The sequence below is a fragment of the Gastrolobium bilobum genome, unplaced genomic scaffold, assembly GCF_033153095.1.
Source record: "Gastrolobium bilobum isolate Gb01-03AN ecotype WA unplaced genomic scaffold, APGP_CSIRO_Gbil_v1 utg7094, whole genome shotgun sequence".
Lineage (NCBI taxonomy): Eukaryota > Viridiplantae > Streptophyta > Magnoliopsida > Fabales > Fabaceae > Gastrolobium > Gastrolobium bilobum.
The window spans coordinates 454792-477085 of record NW_026898828.1 but is presented as its reverse complement, the minus strand read 5'-3'; the positions used below and the strand labels follow the sequence as shown (position 1 = coordinate 477085).

The 22294-nt window shown below is 34.7% G+C and overlaps 2 protein-coding genes across 4 annotated transcripts; one reads left to right on the top strand and one right to left on the bottom strand.

The window, feature by feature from the left end:
• Positions 1 to 1705: 1705 nt before the first annotated feature.
• On the top strand, positions 1706 to 8466 carry LOC133284541 (protein disulfide isomerase pTAC5, chloroplastic). Of its 3 annotated transcripts, none has more exons than XM_061481577.1 (7): positions 1706 to 2319; positions 2492 to 2587; positions 2775 to 2903; positions 3772 to 4012; positions 4951 to 4988; positions 5086 to 5181; positions 8256 to 8466. In XM_061481577.1, the coding sequence occupies exons 1-6, from the start codon at positions 1765 to 1767 to the stop codon at positions 5179 to 5181; spliced, it is 1155 nt and encodes a 384-aa protein (XP_061337561.1). In that variant the 5' UTR covers positions 1706 to 1764; the 3' UTR covers positions 8256 to 8466. The 3 variants fall into 3 exon arrangements, with proteins under 3 accessions (XP_061337561.1, XP_061337562.1, XP_061337560.1); XM_061481578.1 differs by lacking the exon at positions 8256 to 8466 and adding an exon at positions 5591 to 5739; XM_061481576.1 differs by lacking the exon at positions 8256 to 8466 and having other exon boundaries at positions 1707 to 2319; positions 5086 to 5279.
• Positions 5983 to 21653, bottom strand: LOC133284540 (glutathione reductase, cytosolic). Its single transcript, XM_061481574.1, has 17 exons — positions 21527 to 21653; positions 21020 to 21191; positions 20691 to 20755; positions 20215 to 20284; positions 18148 to 18219; positions 15091 to 15294; positions 12943 to 13016; positions 12776 to 12859; positions 11462 to 11549; positions 11282 to 11363; positions 10827 to 10900; positions 9725 to 9832; positions 9529 to 9593; positions 9290 to 9403; positions 8818 to 8917; positions 7603 to 7656; positions 5983 to 6246 (listed from the first exon to the last, which is right to left on the bottom strand). The coding sequence occupies exons 2-17, from the start codon at positions 21164 to 21166 to the stop codon at positions 6151 to 6153; spliced, it is 1497 nt and encodes a 498-aa protein (XP_061337558.1). The 5' UTR covers positions 21167 to 21191; positions 21527 to 21653; the 3' UTR covers positions 5983 to 6150.
• Positions 21654 to 22294: the final 641 nt, after the last annotated feature.

Here is a 22294-nt window from a genome sequence, read left to right as displayed (position 1 = left end):
TTGATTATAAACTATTTCAAAAATTTAACCCCCTCAGAAAACATAACACCAATCTGCCCCTGTTTGACCGTTGACCACCAAGCCTACCCGGGTACACCCCTCTGTGCCCGGGTATTTTTTGAAATTTTTTGTCTACCCGGGTAGGGAGGCGTGTACCCGGGTATTGTTCTTCGTACCTGAAAAATTGCTTGAATTATTTACCCGGGTAGAGAGGGGTGTACCCGGGTAAATCTTCGACCACCCATTTGGTATTTTTTCTCTCTTTTTTACAGCTAATGAGATAGATCAGTATTATCAAGTTAAGCATGCCTAACCAATTTGAAGAGCTTTTAGCTTTGAGAATGGATTTGGAATTTCCATACATCAACACTTTACTGCTCATCAAAGCGGTCCCTGTTCGTATCGATTATGATGGGGTCTACTTTTATGTACGTCAAAATCGCGCTCCTATATATAAATGTGGTATCGGGTCTATTGGGGAGAGTGAGACGGAAAGAAAATAAAGACAGGGTTCATGGTACAGAAATTTAGTGTGAGCATGCAGCTTTTCATTTTACTGGTAAATGACGAATTATCACGTTCAGGGAAGACATGCATGGGACAAGGTTTGTGGTTGTGGATTTATACTGTTAACTGAGAATTCTCTTTCTGAAATAATCATTGAAAAATATTTGTGTGCTTTACAGACCCAAAAAAGTTGCAGAGGCAGAGCACGTGATAGTCGGTGCCTCCATATTCAAAGCTTGGAGAAGAAGAGTGCATGGGAGATCCAAAGAGTAATCATACCGGGTGGTTGAAGATTTACCCGGGTACACCCCTCCTTACCCGGTAGACAAAAATTTTCAAAAAATACCCGGGTACAGAGGGGTGTACCCGGGTAGGCTTGGTGGTCAACGGTCAAACAGGGGCAGATTGGTGTTATGTTTTTTGAGGGGGTTAAATTTTTGAAATAGTTTATAATCAAGGTCAAATTGGTAATTAATTAATAATAAATGGTTATAAGGGTAAAAAAGCCGTTACAATTATAGTTAATGGGCATAGAGCAACTTATATAATAATTTTGTGGAAGATACCAGCTTAAAGATTAACTTGTAATATAATTTGCATTGGTCTTAAAAAAGAATTGTAATATAATTTGTTTTGATATTAAAAATATATTTCATTGAAATAAATGTAAGTTTTTACATATAATTATAAACATCATTAAAATAAGTTAACAAGAAGAAAAAAATTACCAATGAAACGACTTTTTTTATTTTATTGTTTTGAAAACATATTCTGAGAACAAATTTATCAAGCAAATTTTGTTTGTTCTTTAATTTTTTAAAATTCTGTTTAAAATAAATTTATCAAACGAATTTTTCCTTCTTTTATAAATTATTTTAAGAAAAAAAAATCAAAACACAATCAAACAACCCTTATGGTTCTTATTAATCGATCAAACGAGTTTGGTTATTCTTCTAATTGAGTGCACTGCTAAAAGGAAAAAATATATTCCTAATTGCAAATCGAATTTACCGAATTCACCAAAAAAAAAAATTGAATTTACAATAAGAATTTTTATCACGTAAACAACAGTAGAAGAAATAAAATAGTAAACGACGTTGTTTGGTTTCCCGCCACCTGGTAGCAAAACTTTCCGAATTAAATTTAAATATTTTAATTTTTATTGAAACTTCTGGCTTTAAACCTCTCTCTGAAGATAACAAATATCTTGTTATCGATGGCTCCCATCATCGAAGGCGCGGTTACTCACAACTCACAATGTCTTTGTTTCTACCTCTTTCCGTAACTGTGAGTCCCACTCTCTCTCTCAACAAAACCCTTCCTCTTCTCAAACCTCATTTCCTCTCCTATAAATTCAATTCCTTCATCTCCCACTGTTCCAATTCCGATCGCGAAGAGCACCGTTGGCTCCGCGAGGAGCAGCGGTGGCTCCGCGAGGAGCAGCGGTGGCTTCGTGAGGAGCAGCGATGGCTCCGCCACCGCGACGAGCTTCTCAGAGAGATCTCTGACCTTAAGCTCCAAATCAAAGCCCTAGAACGCCGCCTTTTGAAGCACGATTTGTCCTCTTCTTCGTCTTCTGTCTCCGACTCGATTGCGAACGTAACGTCGTTGTTGCAGGTGTTGAAGGACAAGAATTTGGTTCTAGAGAGTGGTTCGAGTCTGCGGAGTATGGTGCTTGAGGAGGAGAAGGAATCCGAAGAGGTTGTTGAACATGAAAAGGAGGTTCTGGTGGTTGAGGAGGCTGCTGCTAGGGTTGAAAACAGGATCGCTTTGCGACAAGGTTCTGAAGGAGAAGAGGTTCGAGAGATGCAGGTTAGATTTCGTATTTTTCTACTTGTTTCTTCGGATTTTTTTTTTAATTTAATAAAATGATATCTATTACTGCTACGGGAATTGATTCGTTGCGATTTGTGTGGATGGTGCTGATAATTGGTGCATTGCGTAATCTTACTTTTTGCGCTGAAAATTTTCTGTGCTATAACAGGAAGCGTTGCTGAAATTGGGGTTTTACTCAGGTGAGGAAGACATGGAGTATTCCAGCTTCTCAAGTGGAACTGAGCGTGCTGTGAAGACATGGCAAGTTAGTCTTGTTTTGCATAATATATGAAGCTTTGATGTGAAGAGAAGAAAATTTTTCTTGGATTAATTTTCATTATAAAATGACTATTTCAGTAAATAAATATAGTTTGTCCTATATTTTATGTTATGCTTAAGCATTTTCGTTTTCGTGATTTTGATTGATGGGTAAATATGATATTGTTTAACAGGCTGCATTAGGTGCCCCTGAGGATGGTATCATGACAGCCGAACTTCTAGAAAGACTATATTTGGCGATAAGGACTATGGACACGGGCAGTGCTAATGAGAACAAAAAATCTTCTATTGTTTCACCAAAGGTATGCTGGTTATATCAGATGTACTTTTTGCTCCCTCGTGTGTTGAGAACCTGCAACAAGTTTTGATAGTTTATCCTAAATGCTGCTGACCAAAAACAGTAGTAGCTTTAATCCCATGTTCTAGGGGATTGACCATGTATTTCCTGAGTCATAACTAAACGGGATTGTTTGTGTATTCTTGATGGAAGTATGAATAAGGAATGGGAGATAAATGCTAGGCCGAAGCATCGAAAATATATTTTTTGTTATGATTTTTTTAAGACATAAATTTTGGATCTTTTTCTTTTATGTGAATTTTCTGCATTAGTTTTATGATATGTTCTTGCTGAAATTTTGGTTTTTGATAGTTCAAAAGTGTTTTCACTAGTTGACAGCTATCAAGGACAAATTATCCTAAAAGCTTAAACTTTTAAGTGGAGGTCCAAGAATGATTTTATATCTCTAAAACAATCAACATCAACAACGCCTTTATCCCAAACTAATTGGGGTCGGTGGTAGATGAATCCAAATGAAAGGTACGAAGGGATAAAAATAAAAATAAAAGGGGTGTAAAAAAAATAAAATAAAATAAAAAAGAAGAAGAGGAAGAAGAAGAAGATGGCGAAGGGGAAGAAGAGGAAGAGGAAAAGAGATAAAAGGAAAAGAAGGAAAAAAGAAGAAGAGGGGGAAGATGAAGAGGAAAAGGACTTAAAAGGGACCATATGGAATATAGGAATAACAACGGGTCTAACCATCCACTATAGTAATAGTTTTTCTCTATTCCGTTCTAAGGCACACCGTCCGCTAATCTATATCCCACTCTAAAACAGTGAAGAGACAAAATATAAAAACTGTTGAATTTGAATATTTATCATTCTTGGAGTTATAGGATGGTGAAAATGGAGCTGCAGTTGCTTCTGTAACAAAAATTTCAGACGTTCAGCAAAAAGTTGTTGGGAAAGGTGATAAAGGAACCAAAGCCTCCCATCCGAGAGTTTTCCTCCTTGGAGAGAATAGGTGGGAAGAACCCTCAAGACTTGCTGCACGTGATGGAGTTGATAGGAGCAAGAACAAGGATGCAACAACTAAATGCCTTCAATGTCACGGGGAAGGTCGCCTGTTGTGTACAGGTATGTAATAGTCCTTATATTTTAATGTAACTGCCGTTATCCCATAGTATCTTCATAGATCATTGTTCTGGAAGATAATTCTCACTGTGAATTCACTTTTAATTTGATATAAGCTCCGATAAACAAAACAGGTCCTAAAAAGTAACATGTATTTCTGGAATGTAATTTTTTCTCAAACCTCGTCCTGTACTCATTGCCTTCTCTATATTACTGTTTGGACTTTGAAGTAAAAGTAATTATTGGCTGAGATAGCAATAAAATGTTACTTGGCGTTCATCATGCATTTTTTATTTTTTTGATACTTATTCATCATGCATGTTTAAAATTATAGAAGATAGATAAACGGTCTGTCCCACTAGTTGACTGACCTTATGAAAGTGGAAGTAAGTTACCTTTATTTCTGACTGACTGACCTTCTTTTGGCAGTTATCAATATGCTTATCATTAGGACAATCATTTGGTGAAACTATCACAATATTGATATTTGAATGACAATCTAAGGGCTCTATTATCATAGCATCATCTGTCTCTTCAGTGATTGGTTCCTTTGATGCCTTAGATTCCGCAATTTCCTTCCTTAGACAATGTTGTTCAATTCCAATTCCACTCATTACTGTCTTCGTTTTCCCTAGGATTCCTCATAGATTTTCTATATACTGTCTAGCCACTCTTTAGATTTTTGTTGTGTGTTCATTTTTCTTCGTAAGTTCAGCTTGTTGACTAGACCTCTTCCAAATCCCTATCCACACGAGTTATTCGAATACTTCAATGAAGCATTGTTAGTTGAAGCGGTTTAATCTCAGAGTCAGGTTTCTTATAGTAACCATGACAAGGAAAATCATATGATTAGTTTCTGACAGATTAACATGTGTATGATACTGGTTTCCTAAATGTATTATCCTATACATCTTAGTCAACTTCTATTTGTTTAATTGCAGAATGTGATGGAACTGGCGAGCCAAATCTCGAACCTCAAGTAAGGAATACTTAAGCTTTTAAAGAAAATTTACTCCTGCAGTTATTTTCCTATGTCGCACAAGCTTTTGAACTTACCAGTGAGTTCTCTTATGCAGTTTTTGGAATGGATAGATGAGGGTACAAAGTGCCCATATTGTGAAGGCCTAGGGTATACTCTTTGTGATGTTTGTGGAGGGAAAACTAAGCTATAGGTATGGCATACATTTCTTCATCGTTTCACTGGGGTATATGATTATCAATATGATGCATAGCAAAATTTTGTATATCTATATTTTTTATTTTTTGTTCTTGGTTGAGTGAACATTAGCGCAACTATCAAAATAGTATATTATGTTAGTTAAATTATCAAAACTGAGAAATAGAAAAGACTAAGGCTTTGGAGCTTACAGAACTTAATAAAGCTTATCAGGGAAACCTCAAATTGCAAAATGGATTGAATGGTTCACGTGCTTCTAAATGTCTAAAATGAATTAGACCATATGCCATTCTCAGTATACTCAAACATACATTTTAACCATTGTCCGAACTAGGTTTTTTTTTTCCCACAAACTTTGTGATTTGTTAAATCACAAAATTATGTAATGTTCTATTAATTTGTAGATGCTTCGCCGGGAACTTTGTTATCTTCTGATACTATTCGACCATTAAAAAAAATCTACGCCACTGACAATAACGGCAAATCAAGGACTTCAGGAAGGCCGTTATAGCAAGCGTTAGGGATCTCCCACTGTCCCAGTCCTTCGAGTAAATCGAGCTCAATTTAATACATTGTACTGAACTCGTATCTTATATAGGCTTCTTCAATTGAGCGACTCAATATTAAGGAGCTTTAGATACTTAAATAACCAATTTAGTAAAATATGAGGGCCTCCGAATAAAATGTCAACGGTGTTTCACAGACGAGTTATATTGCCACTCAAAAGTAAGGAGCATTTGAGTTAAAAAAAGACCAATTACTAAGAACACATCAGAAGTTTTATATACCAGTCCGGACTCATTGTTAACGAATTGAGCAGCATTCAGTATTGAATTTTGAGCAATGCAATTTGTAAATAACAATAACAATAACAAAATAACCTTTAGGTTCGGAAATTCAAAATAGATACTGTTTTAATTATCTATGCTTGTACAGACTGATCATAATTTTTTTTATAAAAATTCTATAAATTTGTCTTAGGTTTGCCGCCAGCAGCAATAGTCCTTGTCACTGACCTCATGGTAACGAATTCTTCTGCAGCAGATGGGTGTATTCCCACCTAGAGGAAAGAGTCAAGCGATGCTGTTAGCGAAATGTAAGCATAAAACAAAAAGGGAGCTGGGATAGAGAATTTGGGGCTAAAATCAACTGCATTATGGACCGGGTTGGGAACTTTGTGGCCATTGAAATACTAACCAGTCGAACTAAATAATTAAGCTTTGTTATCAGCACAACATTAACCAAGCTTTGTTATCGCCATGGAGCTTTATAAAAAACCAATAGCAACCATTTCGAGGAAGGTCCTTTCTCCAAATGTTTTCTTAGGCTTTCCTCTACCCTTTTAATTATTCATCTTCCATTTGATCCATTTCCATATTGGAGTTTCTATTCTCAATAGATCCTACTCCGTCTATCCCTTGCATATTCTTGTTCGTGATTTTTTCACGTATGCTTAATCCTCCACCTCAGCCTTCCCATCAATCCCCCCTTCCCCCCAAAAAAATAAAAAATAAAAAATAAAAAATAAAAAATAAAAAATACCATCCTCTCTCTTTCCGCCCTCTTGTTGGCACTTAAATGCCCAACATTCACTCCATAGGAGCATCATTGGTCTTGTAAGAATTCAGAATCTAGAATTCATTTTACATTATATATGGTTCAAGTTTAATTGTGGCATTAGTGTGGAAAATTTGGGTTTGCCCTCCGAAGATTTAAACCATTGTCAATTTTAAGACTTATTACATGTTGATATAGGTAATTTCGTCTCCGATCATTAGGGATGGCAAAACTCGGCTTGACTCGGTCCAATCCGTTTGCAACCCGAAAAAAATGAGCCGGGTTAGGATTGATTAGAAAAAATAGCCTAATTTTTTTGAAAAAACATGATAATTGAAGATAAAAAATATATTAAAGTTTAAAAAAAATGAATATGATATATAAAGTAATTAAAATTGCTAAACATAAACTTACATAAAAAAAGGTTTCTACTTTCTATGAACAAACCTTATTATTTTTTTAATAAATAGAAAAAAGGATAACCCGCGAGCTGACCAGTTTGACCCGCGGGTTGATTCGATTTTTTTCGAGCTGGCTCAGGTTGTCAGCCCATTTTTGCCAATCCAACTCGGCTCATTTTATTCGAATTACGAGTCAATCCGATGGATTAGCTCATTTTTGCCATCCCTACCGACCATGCTATTTTCTTTATCGAACTATATTTTCAAAATAACCATTGTACAAGTAGTACTTTGCAATGCCCATGCTCTAAACAATAATGGCAAGACCACATAAACGGGTACCAAATATTTGAGTTGTTAGCATATGCTTTTAGGACATTGCTCTAGCAGTGACAATATCCAACAGCTGCCCTGGGAAAAAGAACAATATAAAGAGATTCAAGAAACTGTAAACTTACTGTGCTGTCAAACTGTGTTTTGGTAGCTCCACATTTCAACGCAACGCCTATACCCTATCGATCACCAACATCCATATCAGGAACTAAAAGTATAAACTATCTTGGCAAATGAAATACAGCAAGGAGACAAAGAACAATAACTTCTAGAGGCATGTGGTGCATCAACACCAGGGCATAGCATACAAAATATACACAATAAAGAAAGATATATAATGGACATTGTTGTTATTTGCGTGAGGGATAGAGTAGTGTGAATAATAATTAATGATTGTATAAATGATAACTGAGACAGATAATAGATGACTCAAGTTGGCATGACCAATACAGAGCCTATATCTACTGGTGCTGAATATAATGATATTCTACACAAAAACTGTCCACATAAGCTAAAAGGCCCAGTGAACAGCCTCTGTCAACAGATGTTTCATCACCCATCCCAAAATCCTCGATCAGCAAACTTTCATCTCGATTCTTCCTCTAATAATTGTTGTTTAAATTTCCATTAGTTCTTTCTTCCTCTCTCTCTCTCTCTCTCTCTCTCTCTGTGTGTGTGTGTGTTTAAAGCATTTAAAACTGCGGATGTATTTTATTTGTTTTTCTGCTTCCTCAATGCCCTCGTATGAGTTGATAATTTTTATTTTATTTTTTGACAGCCAAGCTTCATGTAGCCATCACACGATTCACAACACTGCATCAAGGGTAAGACATGAAACGGAAACCAACAGTTAACACTTCCCTGACACTCTCTGCACACTTCTCTCCAGCTATACTTAAAAGACTTTTACTCATTTCAAAAAGGATAAGATGAATACTTATTGTTATTGTGAGAACCCTAGGCCTTAAATTATAGTTCCATTATCTTCTTACATCACTCATGAAGCTTATCTCATTGAACCCAAAAAGATAGAGTCAGCAAGGTACATGTCATATTCGATACAATACCTAAGCAATTCGTAAAGAGGCACTCATTCCATCACTGCATAGCCCACTTGTATTATAATTCATACTAATGCAATTGATCTAGATGATAGAAATATCATGGGTAATGCTTACTCTATTAACAATAATACAATGAGTTTGCCAGAGAAGCATAGTAACAATGTACTAAAAGAAAAATAGAAAGGATCCTATACAATTAACAATTTAATGAAAAACATAAGAAAACACTAAATTGACATTTCATAGATAACAGCCGGTATGAAGGCATTAAGATACCTGCATAATTTCAGGAGCATCTGGCCCGCACATGGATGCTCCAAGAACCTTGTCTGTCTTGGCATCAACAACAAGCTTCATAACAACTTTTTCTTGTCGCCTATTTGAAAAATATAAGCATTTGACATAATAACATAGAAACACAGAATGCAACAAATATAACTATTGCCAAGACCACCGGAGTATTGAAAAGCTTGGAGTCATCAGTGAGAAAAATCCAGATTAGCTAGAAAATTTAGATTATTAACTTCTCAAAAAAAGATGTTCCACGGTTTAAATAAACAAAAACTTTAAACGATTGATGGAACAAGAACATTAACAGAACTGGATGCTCAAAGGTGATAAATTCAATGTGCCTAGGATATTTTCTGTAAAAACTCGTGTTCTAGAGTCCAAGTTACCACGAATTCTGCAAGTCATTGGTTTCCAATAAATGCCAAGTGCCTGAAAATTCTAAAATCACAACACATACCCAGAGATGGTATTTTTCATAGGATTGAAGGTTGACGTGAAAACCAACACATCACCATTTGCTTTCTCTATTGCCTCCTCCTCACTGAGACCAACTACAGAAAGTGGTGGAATACTGCAGAACAAGAAAGTAGGGGCAATATTATTGTAACATTAAGAAGGGACGGACATATATTATCATGATTTGTCACATTCAAAATAGTTCATATCCGCCAAGTAGTCATGCAAAACCAACAATACCTGAACACCGCATATGGGATATTGCTGTAATCAGGCTTGCATTGTTGGCCACCAAATGCTGTTTTCTACATACAGCAAATAGAGGAACAAGATAGACATCGATGAGTCAACACAATTGTAAGATTAAACTACTGCCAGCAGCTGCTCCACAAGTATCACAAAGATAAAGAGGTATTACTCCACTACGAACACTTACTGCAAAGCATGATGCTTCCATCAAGGCCACTGGAGTAAGATTCATTCGATTTGTAACATCACCCACAGCCCATATGCTAGGAATGTTAGTGCGTGAGTATTCATCAACCTAAAAATAGAAAGCAAAAAAATTAGAACTTATGAGGGCATAGTCATTCTCTAGTTTTCACTATTTGTCCAATCCATCATTTGATCATTGACAAAAGCATTTCATATATGACATCATATTGAGATGAAGAAATAAATGGGAAGGAATGTGTTATGAACACAGAAATTCCCCTTCACAAAGGGATGCTCAGAGTGAGATGAGAAAACCAGAGAAAGGCAAGGGAGAAGAATATTTTGGTATCGTTTACTGAATTATACACAATAGTTCCCCTTCACAAAGGGTTGCCCCTTTCAGAGTAGAGTCTTAGCTCAGTTCTCAATTCTAAATTCGGAATTCCTCCCACCTACTTTGCTCCTACTATTTAATCCTGAACCCCCTGTGCCTAACTACCTATCTCCTTGATAGATCCTATAGGCAACTAACTAAACAAACATTCAACATTGTAACTAATTTTGACCCTGTTCCCATTTATTCTTCTGGGTCCTATCAGAATTAAATAACACATAATCTGTCTATGTATTGCCAAAATACAAGTCAGGATACCACATAAGTTGGAGCCTCTAACTTCTGCCTCCAGGTGAAAATCATCTTACGTATAGCAATAGAATGTATAAGATTGAGCAGATGTGGGTCTGTTTAATACTTGAGAGGTATATAGATTAAATATATGAATTCAATTATACTTTATAAATATAATTCCTATGGGGTTTGCATAATAACACAGCACAACAGCATACTAATCAACATGATAATCAAATTATGGCATTTGTGTTTGCTGTATTTTCTCCTTGATAAACACAATTTGATAATTCTGGTAGAAAATAGTCATATATAACCAAGTAAGAAGATCATGACTTTAGGATTACAGAATCACATTGTATTCGTATATTATACAGATCAATGAGGTGAGGACAACTCATTCTTAGTTAAATCAGAAATACATGATGGATCATTCAAGATAACAAGCAAAACATGGAAAGAGGAAAATGCAAACCTTTATAGCTCCAGTATTGTCAAGCTCCACACCTACAGCTTCTAAATTTAACCTTCTCGAATTAGGAGCCCTACCTGGAGCCAACAAAAGAACACTTAAGAAAATATAGATATTAAGGCAGGCAAGTAAAAATACCACGAGACAAATTTGCAGAAAGCATTTATCACTTTTTAGAAAGTTAAAGCAAACGTGATGCTGCAATTCTAGGCTAGGATATAAAGGGTCATAATCCTGAACTGATTACATCATCAACAAACTCCACAGAAGAATGATGTGGAAAGATTCCACGAAATGTTTAAATTGATAAAGATATTATTAAAGTGAGTGCTTAATTTTAAGCCAGAATAAAACTGTGAGTTAAGCCCTAAGGAATTTATGGTTGTAACTTGTAATACTAATACTTTCAGGCTCTTAAAAACCAATCATTTAAAAGTCCACGTTATATGTATCCTTACCAGTGGCAAATAGCACAACATCAGCCATCAGTTCCTCACCATGATCTGTGATAACTTTAATTCCATCCTCTGTTTTGATCAACTAGAAAATAAAATTTGTTGCCATCAGCTAAGCCTCCAAGAAAAGAATGAATTACTTCATATGAAAAACATGAGTTGAAAATTCTCGAAAGGAAATACCTGCGTTAAATTTGTCCTTGGGTGTAAATTAACCCCCCTGCCTTCAAGATTTCTTGCAACCACTGCTCTCATTTCATCATCAAAACCTCTACAACAAACTTACATTCAAAAACGGGGTATGCTACAGAGATACATAGTATGAAAACTGTGCTAACAAAAATGAATGAAAATGCATTATAGCGAAAGACGATATATTATTTGCCAGATATGACACCAGATAAACCGGCACTTACAACCCTGAAAACTGAAATTTTACACGTGAACAAATATTATTTGCCAGAAAATTGTGAATCATTAAGTAGTTATCATAAATCACATCAAATATGAGTGAGGTCTCCCAGTAAAATTTAGGGATAGATGGTGATAACTGATAACTATTGATTTCAAGTAGATATTGATGACTAGATGTGTGCATTATTAAGGTCCTGTTTGGCAGTTCTATCGTTCTGCTGCTTGCAAGAAAACCAAAAACAGCAATTCTCCATTGGCTACTTGAAAGAAACATTTTCACTTTCCCCCCCAATTTTCTTAACGTTTCCACAATCAAAAGCATGTATCAACTTCCCATTCTTATTCTAAATTGTCTCTCTTTCCTGCGTATCTCAATTCACCAATGATTCAATCAGCAAAATTTCCTATAAGTTCTTATTTATTTAATATTTATTATTATTATTATTATTTATTATTATTTCTTATTTATTTTTTCTTAATCTGTAATTGCTTTTATATGGGTTTATCGACCATCAACCCCGATGTTAACGTTGATTCACAAAATAAACTCAGAGCAGCATGCATTATGAATTTCCAAGATAAGTATCATGTTATTTAAGCTGCTCCCTCAAAAGTGCGTATTCTAGGAAACACATATTTTAGCTCTATTAATAGTACGACCTACTAGAAAAATGAAATGATAATTGATAAGTAAGTATGTCAGGAAATAAAACAGCACCCTAGTACCAATATAATATGGCACCCTTTTTCTAACTGGTAAGACAAAAATTTGAAATTATCTCAAGGGTTAAGCATTGTCCAGCTACAACAAATTCCTACGCCATCCCTTGCATTACATCCCTTACGTCTACTTCATGATTAACCTTTGAAGTCCACAATTTTATTAAATTGATACCACGTCCCACATTTTATCAGCTTGTTAGAAAAATTTAAATTGGAAGGTGACAATATTATCGTTCAAAATACACACAAAGCTGTAAAATTTTTAGACTTTAGTCTTGCTTTTCAATTCTTTAAAATTACACAAGATAGAAATTAAATTAAACATGAATGGAATGTGCAATGTGCATGACAGGGCCCAACCTTAATGGAAGTTCCTTTCTGAAAACTAGCTGGACTGTGGAACCCATTCCACGCCATATAGATGCAAACTCAACTGCAATATAACTGAAAACAACAAAATTTAAATTAATAGTCACGACATACTAGGTAGTTGAACTAATACACATCTGAAGAAGCGGGTGACAAACCCTCCTCCAAGAACCACAGCTCGTTTAGGAAGTTCCTCCAAACTTAGTGCCTCATCGGATGTTATAGCCAACTCCTGTATAACAACCCCCCCACCCCCACAAGAGAAAAAAGAAATTGAATAACAAAACCAGCAAAGAAGAGATGACATAAGGAACAAAAGTAATATTCCAAATATGATTAAAATTTTGAATAAATGATTTGGAGATTGTTAAGATTTAAGAATAAGAACTTCAATAATGTTTCAAATGCATTTTGGAAGGGGGAGTGCCGGACAGCAGCACAGTGGAAAGGCCAAAAGGTTAAATTCCGCAGGGAAAAACTATTCTTGTGTAGCTCAAGCATTGAAGGCAAGTCTACAACCCCCCCCCCCCCCCCCTCTCTTCTCTTCAAAAATAAAATAATAATAATAAAAAAAAGCAAAGAAAAAGATGCAGAATTCAAGGGGGACTGTATTTGATTAATGCCCTTCTAAATTATTGTAAAAAATAATTGAACTATAAGTAAGCTTAATTGTTTGAAAATTTAATGAAGTGAATCATAAAATGATTTCGAGTTACAAGATTAAAGTATTAAACTCGATTTTAAATTTATGTGTGTGTGCAACCTAAGAAGTAATAAAAAGTAATGTCACTCACTTTCTTTTTCTAAATTATTGAAATAATTATTCTATAGAAATCTTTATGAAAAAAAAAATAGTGCAGTAGTATTTTCATCAGAACATGTCTACTTTGAAAAAAGAGAGAATGCATGATACAGACGATTAATTAGTAAAGTAGTAGTATGAGAAGGTAAAAAACAAAGATTAATTAATATAGTACAAGCAGTAAAGGTTAAAATCAGTATCAGTATTGACACCAAGAGCGAAAGTTTGAAACTGACCACCATTATCACATTCAGTACCCGTTTAAACGGTCTTTTTTTTAGTTTCTCTTCTCTTTATAAAGGGAAATTTGGTCAAACATATTTTTACAAAATCTCTTATCATAAAAAGCGAAAAAGTTAAAAGCTCCCAAGAGGAGCTATTTTTTTTATATTTATTTTTCAGTTTTATCCTTATTCTAAACTTGTATTTACAAATTTTACCCATTATCCTAATAATTTATCATAATAACAAATCATTTCATCTCCCCCTTTCAAAACCCAGAGAACAACTTTGAGTCTATTTGATACTTCTCTTTTTTAAGTTAAAAGCTACTTTTAAACTAAAGCTAAAAAAAAAACTTTAAAAAAAAGCTACAATCTGTTTGAGAATTATATAATTTTTTTAGCTTAAAAGCTGTTCATTTCAAAAAAGCAAACATTTAAAAAAAGCTGATCTAACTTAAAAAAAGCTCCTTCTAGGAGCTTTTGGCTTTTTTCTTCATTGTAAAAAAAAGCTCTTTTATGATAAGATCTTTTGTAAAACCTTGTTTGGCCTAACTTCTACTTATCAGGAAAAAGAAGCTAAAAAAGACCTCCCGAACAGGCATTTTATATAATACCAAACAGCTTTTAGCTTTATTTTTTATGCTCTTTTTTTAACTTTATATAAAATTAGCTTTTAGCTTGAAAGAAATGCTCCAAAGAGGCTCTCGGAGTTAAAACAAGTTCTGGAAAAAAAATAAAAATAAAAATAATATATATATATATATATATATATATATATATATATATATATATAAAGAAAAAGAGCAAGAAGTGTAAATCCCAGACAATAAAGCCTGATTGAGATGTAATTTTAAGAAAATATCCGGGGTATAATTCTCATACAAAAAGTCAATAAAAGTAGTGTCACTGTGTCAGTGACTGCATTCCTCATCGAGCATTATGCATCCCCCTTTATGCTGAACAGATTCAGCAGATTTTTGGGTGGTGTTTTTTTTTTTTTCAGTTTTGGAATCTCAAACAAGCCAAATGAATTTTTATACCAAAATAATTCCATTCACTGCTGAAGTTTTAATTTCAAACATTCCCTAAGTTATGCATTGTACAAAGAAATTTGTAAGTATTGCCCAAGAACATAGCAGATGAACTAATATTGCATAATATACATATCAGTATATCACAATATTAAAACTTTACCCTCTTGTCAATCACATAGGATGATTACACAACTGCTTATTGCTAGGATCAGTTTGCAATGGTATTCAGAAAAAAAGTAAATTCACCTGTCCTGGAATATTTGGACGTTGAGCCCTACTGCCAGTTGCAATCAAAATGTGCTTTGCTGAATAAGACAATTTGGTGCCATCTAATTGGGTGACCTCAACTTCATTTGGACCCACTATCTTCCCCTCACCTTCAAATAATTTAATCCCAGCATTGGATAATAGCCGCTTGTAAACTCCATTTAATCTGTTTATTTCATCTGTCTGCAGTTATGGAAAACAATTTTAGTTATTGAATGACATACAAATAACAAGTTTAATTTTTCTCTGGTACTAATGAATTTCTCTCTGCTTCAATAATCATAAGTTGGGAAGACAAGGATGTAGAGTTTATAAATGAAACAGCATCTAGAAAAGCAAAGATAATACAAAAAGGATCTTATGTATAGATATAAAATAATAAATAAAATTAGAAAGATGCTAATCTTTCGTTATCAGTGCCAGCGTTCAACAGAGCAGTCCCATCACTTGTTGAAGTAAGGGCCCAAATTTCACAATTACACTTCAAGTCTTCAACATGACAACTTCTTGAGTTACTAATTTTAACTTATAGATGTGCGTGCCTGAGGGTGAGCCTTGGAGCAACAGTAAGGTTGCTTCTTGTGATCGGAAGGTCATGAGTTTGAGTTCGGGAAACAATCTCTTTGCAAAAATATAAAGGTAGACTGTGTATAATTGACCCTCACTCCTACCCTCGCAAGTCGGGGAGCCTTCACCTGGGGTTTGTCCTTATATATATATATATGGGAAATATAAGAATCATGTTGCAAGAATGACACTGTTCATTCCTGCAACAAGGATCCGGCAACGTATCTTGAGGATACGGCGCCGTATCCTGATTTTGGTTTGACTTTTTTTTTTTAATCGTGGGACCCACACTTGATTTGTGTGTCAGGAAAATAGTCTTGTCATGTGACATGACAAAAAGCGAACCCTATATATATATATATATATATATATATAATCACAAAGCCAACATCTAAATGATGTAGGTAACAACAAATGTTCCCATTTCTAGCAAGTATTTACAAGAAAAGAAAGCATTAGTGTCATGCAGTGTTCCTATAATTTAAATCCAAGATTATTATTTTTTCCGTGAAAAATATTATTGAGCATCATAAAAGAGAGCAAAGAAAATGAAGGGGAGCCTTGGCACAACAGTTGGTGTTGTCCTGGAGGTCACACATAAAACTTCCTACTAGAATCCAATACACTGGGTCTAATCCTTCCCTAGACCCTACTCATAGTGAAAGCTTTATAGCACCAAGTTGCCCCTTTTTTCTAATAAGAGAGTGATCATTGGTGCAACGATAAGATAACTGCCTTGTGACCAGGTTACCATTTCTAGTCGTGGAACAACCTCACCGGTCGCGAGGTCATAAGGTTGCATACATCTGACCATGGTTGTCAAACTCGAGATTCTATGCAAACTCGGAAGGGTGAACCAAAATCGTAAATCGCAGAATCGTAACACGGATCGTAGACTCATAACACAAGATACAAATTATATTTATATATATTTATATGCATATAAAGTAATATAATAAGCAAATTTGACCAACAGAGGTCCTTTGAAATTAATTGGACCAGCAGCAAGCAAAAATTAAGAGAACAAAAAAAACTTACCACAATTCAAGTGAAATTAATTCCTACTAATTTTATTTGGATTAATTTTATTTTTTCCTTTGAATGTAAAATCAAAGGGAGGCAATTCAAGTGAAAAAAAAAAAAATTCATTTGATTTATCAAATAAATCTGATTTGGTTTGGATACCCAAAAAAAAAAAATATGATTTGGTTTAGTTTACGGTTTATCACACAGAGCCCAAGCAAAATGATTTTGTTTATAAAATAAAATGATTTTGTTTTATAAAATAAAATGTAAATGATTTTGTTTTATAAAATAAAATAAATAAAATAAATAAAATGATTTATAAATAAAACAAAAAATGCAGTCAGTAGAGTTGTGAACAGAGGCGAGCACGAACAGAGGCGAGCGCGAGAACAAAAAAATAAAACAGAAGCACGGTGAGATTCAGACGGAGCAGAGCACTAACCGGTGAGGGACGACCGGAGAAGACGGTGGCTTGAAGCACGACGGCGAAACAGAAGCACGACGGCGATGGCACGCAGAGAAGCTTCACTCAGGAAGAGGGCAAGACGACGAATCAGTACCATGCAAGGGAGGGACGACCGGAGAAGACGGTGGCTTGAAGCTTCTGAGTCGCGACTTCGTCTCCCACGATCTGCAACGGTGGTGGCTCAGGTTCTTTAGGATTTTTTTAGCTAAAAAAACCCATTTATATAATGGTTTTCCGGGTCAAATATTCAGGTCAACAGGTCTTCTTGTTCTGGTGAAATAGTTGAACACGGACGATTATACAAGTTTGCCAAAAAACTCAACGCTTCTACCATTTGAGGGCCAAAAGCGAGTAAACGGAGATCGTGGCTCGTAACCGTGTTGCTGAAGCGTAAACTCGTTCGCTTTTACGAGTAAACGCGCGAGTTTGACAACCATGCATCTGACCCTCCCAAAACTCCATAATGCTGGGAGGCTCACGCACAGGCAGCCCTTTTTACAATCAAGAATCACTCATAAAATATACGTTACAGTGAGCATTCTGATTTAAGAAAAACAGTAAACACAGTAGTTCACAAACAATATGAACATTCGTTATAAATTCAAATGAAACCCAAATGCTGCTGATGTATGAAAGATAAGAATAGAAGAGTAGATTGAAGTCAAAAAGAATTTCATCAGATGAAAAGTCAATATCAGGACTAGTCTAGTAAACATCAACTCTCCCCACCACGGTTTTTCTTATTCAATACTTTCCTTGCAATAAAGTTTGCCCTCTTCATAATCTTTAATCTTTCTGCAATTGCTTTTTTAACCTAGTCCAATTTCGCTCTTATATTTATTTGTTCACAAATAATTTCTTCTCAGAGAACAAAATACAACTATTATCTTCCTAATTTAGGTTGAAGAAGAAACAATATAATTTACATACATAGAAAATTAATAATTCTAACAAAAAGTATAAGAAATGTGAATTACCTTCTTTTGCAAGAGCTTCTTCCAATTGAAGTCTACATTCTCGCTCAATTCCCACCCATAATTTCTAGCATCCTACCAAACCAGTCAAATTTGTTAAATCATCAAACAAAAGTGAAAAAAAAATGATGATACAGGAAGCACTGGAATAACAATTATGCACTGATTAAGAATATATATATATATGGAAAAAATGCTTCTCCTGTTATAAGAGATAAAATTATCTTTTGCAATCTCAAAACGACGTCGTTTGGAATTTAGAATAAAAAATAAAGGGTATTTTGGAAATTATGTTTTCCTATTGTAATATGTATTTTACTAAAATACCCGTAATTTTTTTTAAAACCCCAAAACGACATCATTTTGGAGTTGTAGGAGATAATTTTATCTCCTTTGACAGGAGAAACGTTAATCCGTATATATATATATATATATATATATATATATATATATATATATATATATATATTAACAATTGAAATATAATATTGAATTGTATTTGCATCACGTACTTAATGAGAAATCAAACCAATCCTACTGCAGTACATGACTGCACAGTGGACACTCAAATTATCTTCCATTTGATTTACTTTTATCACTAGAGCCATTATTGGTCTTCTTCTCATGTGACTAAACCACCTTAAGTGAAGATTGGTCAACTTCTTAATGTTACAGAATACAAATTATGGAAAACCGTTACTTCTTTATTCTATGGGGATTACTTTTCTCCTTTTGTAGGAGAAAAGCAAACTTTCCTGTAGACACATTTTCGTGGGATCCACAATTTGAAAAAAGAAAGAAAGAAGAAGACAGGCTCGAGAATCGAAGGGTGTGCAGGAGATGGTTTCCTTGTCATGTAACATGAGAGTTACATTACCCTTATTCTATCGCATTAATACTTGATTTGAAATGATTAATCAAAACACATCTTTCAGTTCTGAAAATTTATAATTTGGATCGAACTTATTACTAATACAAAACATTTTGTATCTTCTAGAAACATATTATGCACAAACCTACATCCAGGTTAAAGATTAACACAGCAGTTATAAAGTCATATTATATCTATGAAAGGAACATCTCAGCAAATTATATCAGGGCAACACCTTGACCCACACCAAGAGGACGGCCAGAAAAAAAGACATTAACACAGCATAGAATGGTTAAGAAATAAAATGTTCTGGGGTAATGGATTTAAGTGGTGGGGGGCAGAGGCATCTTACATAATGAAAATTTAGGGTTTAGGTAAAACTTGACTTCAATCACCCGAGGAAATATGGAGGAAATAATTTATAAAGAATAAAGGATAACTATAGAAATGGGGATCAGATTCAGGTGGAAATATTGGTTTCCAGAAGTTGTAAACCTTTGGAGTAAAATATAAATGGAGATTATGGATTTCCATCTTGCTATTCTCCATAATAATTTACAAGCCTGTATATCAACCGAACCTACTTTCTTAAAGTTATTTATAGGCAACAAGTAACCTTCAATTTATTTGTTAATAATGGACTATAACTCTTGATTCTTCTTGGTTATCAAATTAAAAGTAACTGATTAAAGTCCGTTTAATTTTCAAATTTGACATTAAAAGTATAACAGTATTAAAGATCACTATTAGCTGAAGTCATTGCATTACATGAACTTATAACAAATTCATAGTAAGAAGTTATCTATTTTCTTTCACATGTAATTCCAGGACAGGATCATTTACTCCTTCAATACTTGTACCAGATTTTGCTATCAAATCTGTCAACAGAGATGAACTACTCCCACATAAAATGTACCCTATCCTATTTCTTTTAAGCTACAAGCTGAACTGATTTCCATGTAGTTCCTAAAACGTGAGTTAAAAAGGAAAATCTTACAATAAGGAAATAAATGCATAATGTTAAGTTGTTACCTGAGCAATTTGCTATAAAGAAAACACCAAAATACAAAAACAAAAAAGGACATACCAAGTGAGCAAAGCACGCCAATCAATCTATATATCCAACAAAGAATCCATAATGTTAACAGAGCAGTTCACTATAATGCCTGGCGCTATAAGCTTTATGATCAAATATTTACCTCAAGTTCACCTCCAAAAGATGCTCCATAGACCAAAATCTTTTTGGGAACACAACCACGAATAACACACCTTCCAAATAGAAAATTTATAAGCATTTAGAAGTTAGAACTACTTAATAGTTGAAGAGATATTATTGAGGAGTGAGGAGAGTGAGGGAAAACAGGAACAAACTGTATGAATCATGCATATAAAGTGCAAGTCACTCCATCACAGCAACATCTTATTATCATACAAGTTTACCAGAAACGGATCTGAAATATTCAGCAGCAAAGACAACAGAAAGCCAGAAAATAAATTTATCTAAACAAACAACTTTTTCCAATATTAAGAGTATTTTACATTAGCCCAGGATTGGACCATGACTGCATCATGTGCATTTCAAAGCAACAGACCCCACATGGAAATATAACTAAAGAGATGCAAACGCCCATAAAAGAGAAGGTAGCAAAGAATTTCCAAGTTTTGGTGAACTTACGTTCCACCAACGCCTCCAATAGTTTCTGAGCTAATTGGATGAAATGGAAGCTCGCAAATCCCAACCTTTTTAACAGAAGTTTCAGAATATTATTAGATGATAAACAAACTGAACATCATCAAAGACTTCAGAAGAGAAGATGAAAAAACTGATTATCACATGAATAACAGAATGAGTAATATTGAAAAACTACTATGCACCTCTGAAGTTATTCTTCTATGTATTAATACTCAAAAACCATCCATGTCCCGGGTGAAAAGCTTAAGACTCAATAGCTTAGTAACATTTGTAGATTTCACTCTCCACAGAATAACAAAATAAATTCATACCTTGGCTCCAAAATTAGCTGAAAACCTAGCGGCACGAACGCCACCGCTTCCAGCCCCAATAATAAACAAATCAAAGTCGAAATTCGCAGCTTCTTCTCCCGGATTGATCAATTCAGGTTCGCGATCGATAAGCATCTTCCTAGCCATCGCTACGGAGCAGGTCGACCTAAATCTACATCAGAGGCACCATCATCATCACGGATTCATTTATGTTCGTTACAATTTCAAACAGTTCACAAATTAAACACTGTTTAGTTGCCGAGAAAATGAATAAAAAATGCGACATGGACCAGATAAAAATAAATAAATAAATCACCACATAAACATCATGATCACTGTGAAAAAAAAAAAAAAGGAAGCAGAAAACAGATTTCTATGGCATCATATACACTCGGCAGAAGAGGTTGCCGCATTTGGAAGAATTCGTAGAAGAAAACCGAAAGAATGAAAATGTTTAGTAATTTTCCGTCAATTGTAGCTTGATTTTCTCGAGAAAGAGAAATTTACCTTAGCTGTCTGTATTTGGAGATGGAGATGAAGACGAAGAAAGAGAGAATATTGGAGACCGTAGGTTTTGAAGTATCGGCCACTGACAGAAGAGAAATACAAAGCAAAAGGATACATATAAAAGGAAGCAGGAATTGGAAACTTTAATATATGGTCAAATATAGGACCACTTCCCGTTCAGATTAAGAGTCAATCATGTAAATGAATTGTAAACAAGGTGCTCAAATTGTACACTTCTTCTAACAACTTCTAGGTTTTATTTATTCCGGTGGCACTTGTCGCATATGTCCTCTTCTACTATTCTATTACCTATTGATACTTCTTTAAAAATGGGAAGAGGTAACCTCCGACGCTAGCTCAGTTGGCAGCTGAGCTTTCAAGGGATTGTTTGGTGCAGGGATTAAACTCTGCCTCAAGCAGTTTCTTGGAAAATCTTTAGGGATCAGAGGATAAGTCAAAAATCTTCGGTTGGGGGATTAGTCTCGTCCTTTCTCTGGTTGCGAAACTTAGTGCACCCACTGTTACAATGAGGGGTAGTCCAAACGGGCCGTACCCCGAGGGCATGGTGCCTTCCTGGCAATGTACCAAAAAAAAAAATGGGAAGAGCTTTGCGATTAATATTCGATTCGAGATTACTTTTATAATCAATTTTAAGAATTGAAGCTTGTGGAAAAGTTTGAGAGATGATTCACTTCAAAGAGATAATTAGTGTCGGTATATTATATATTTTTTTTTGATAAATTTCAATAAATTTTTCTTTTTTTTCTC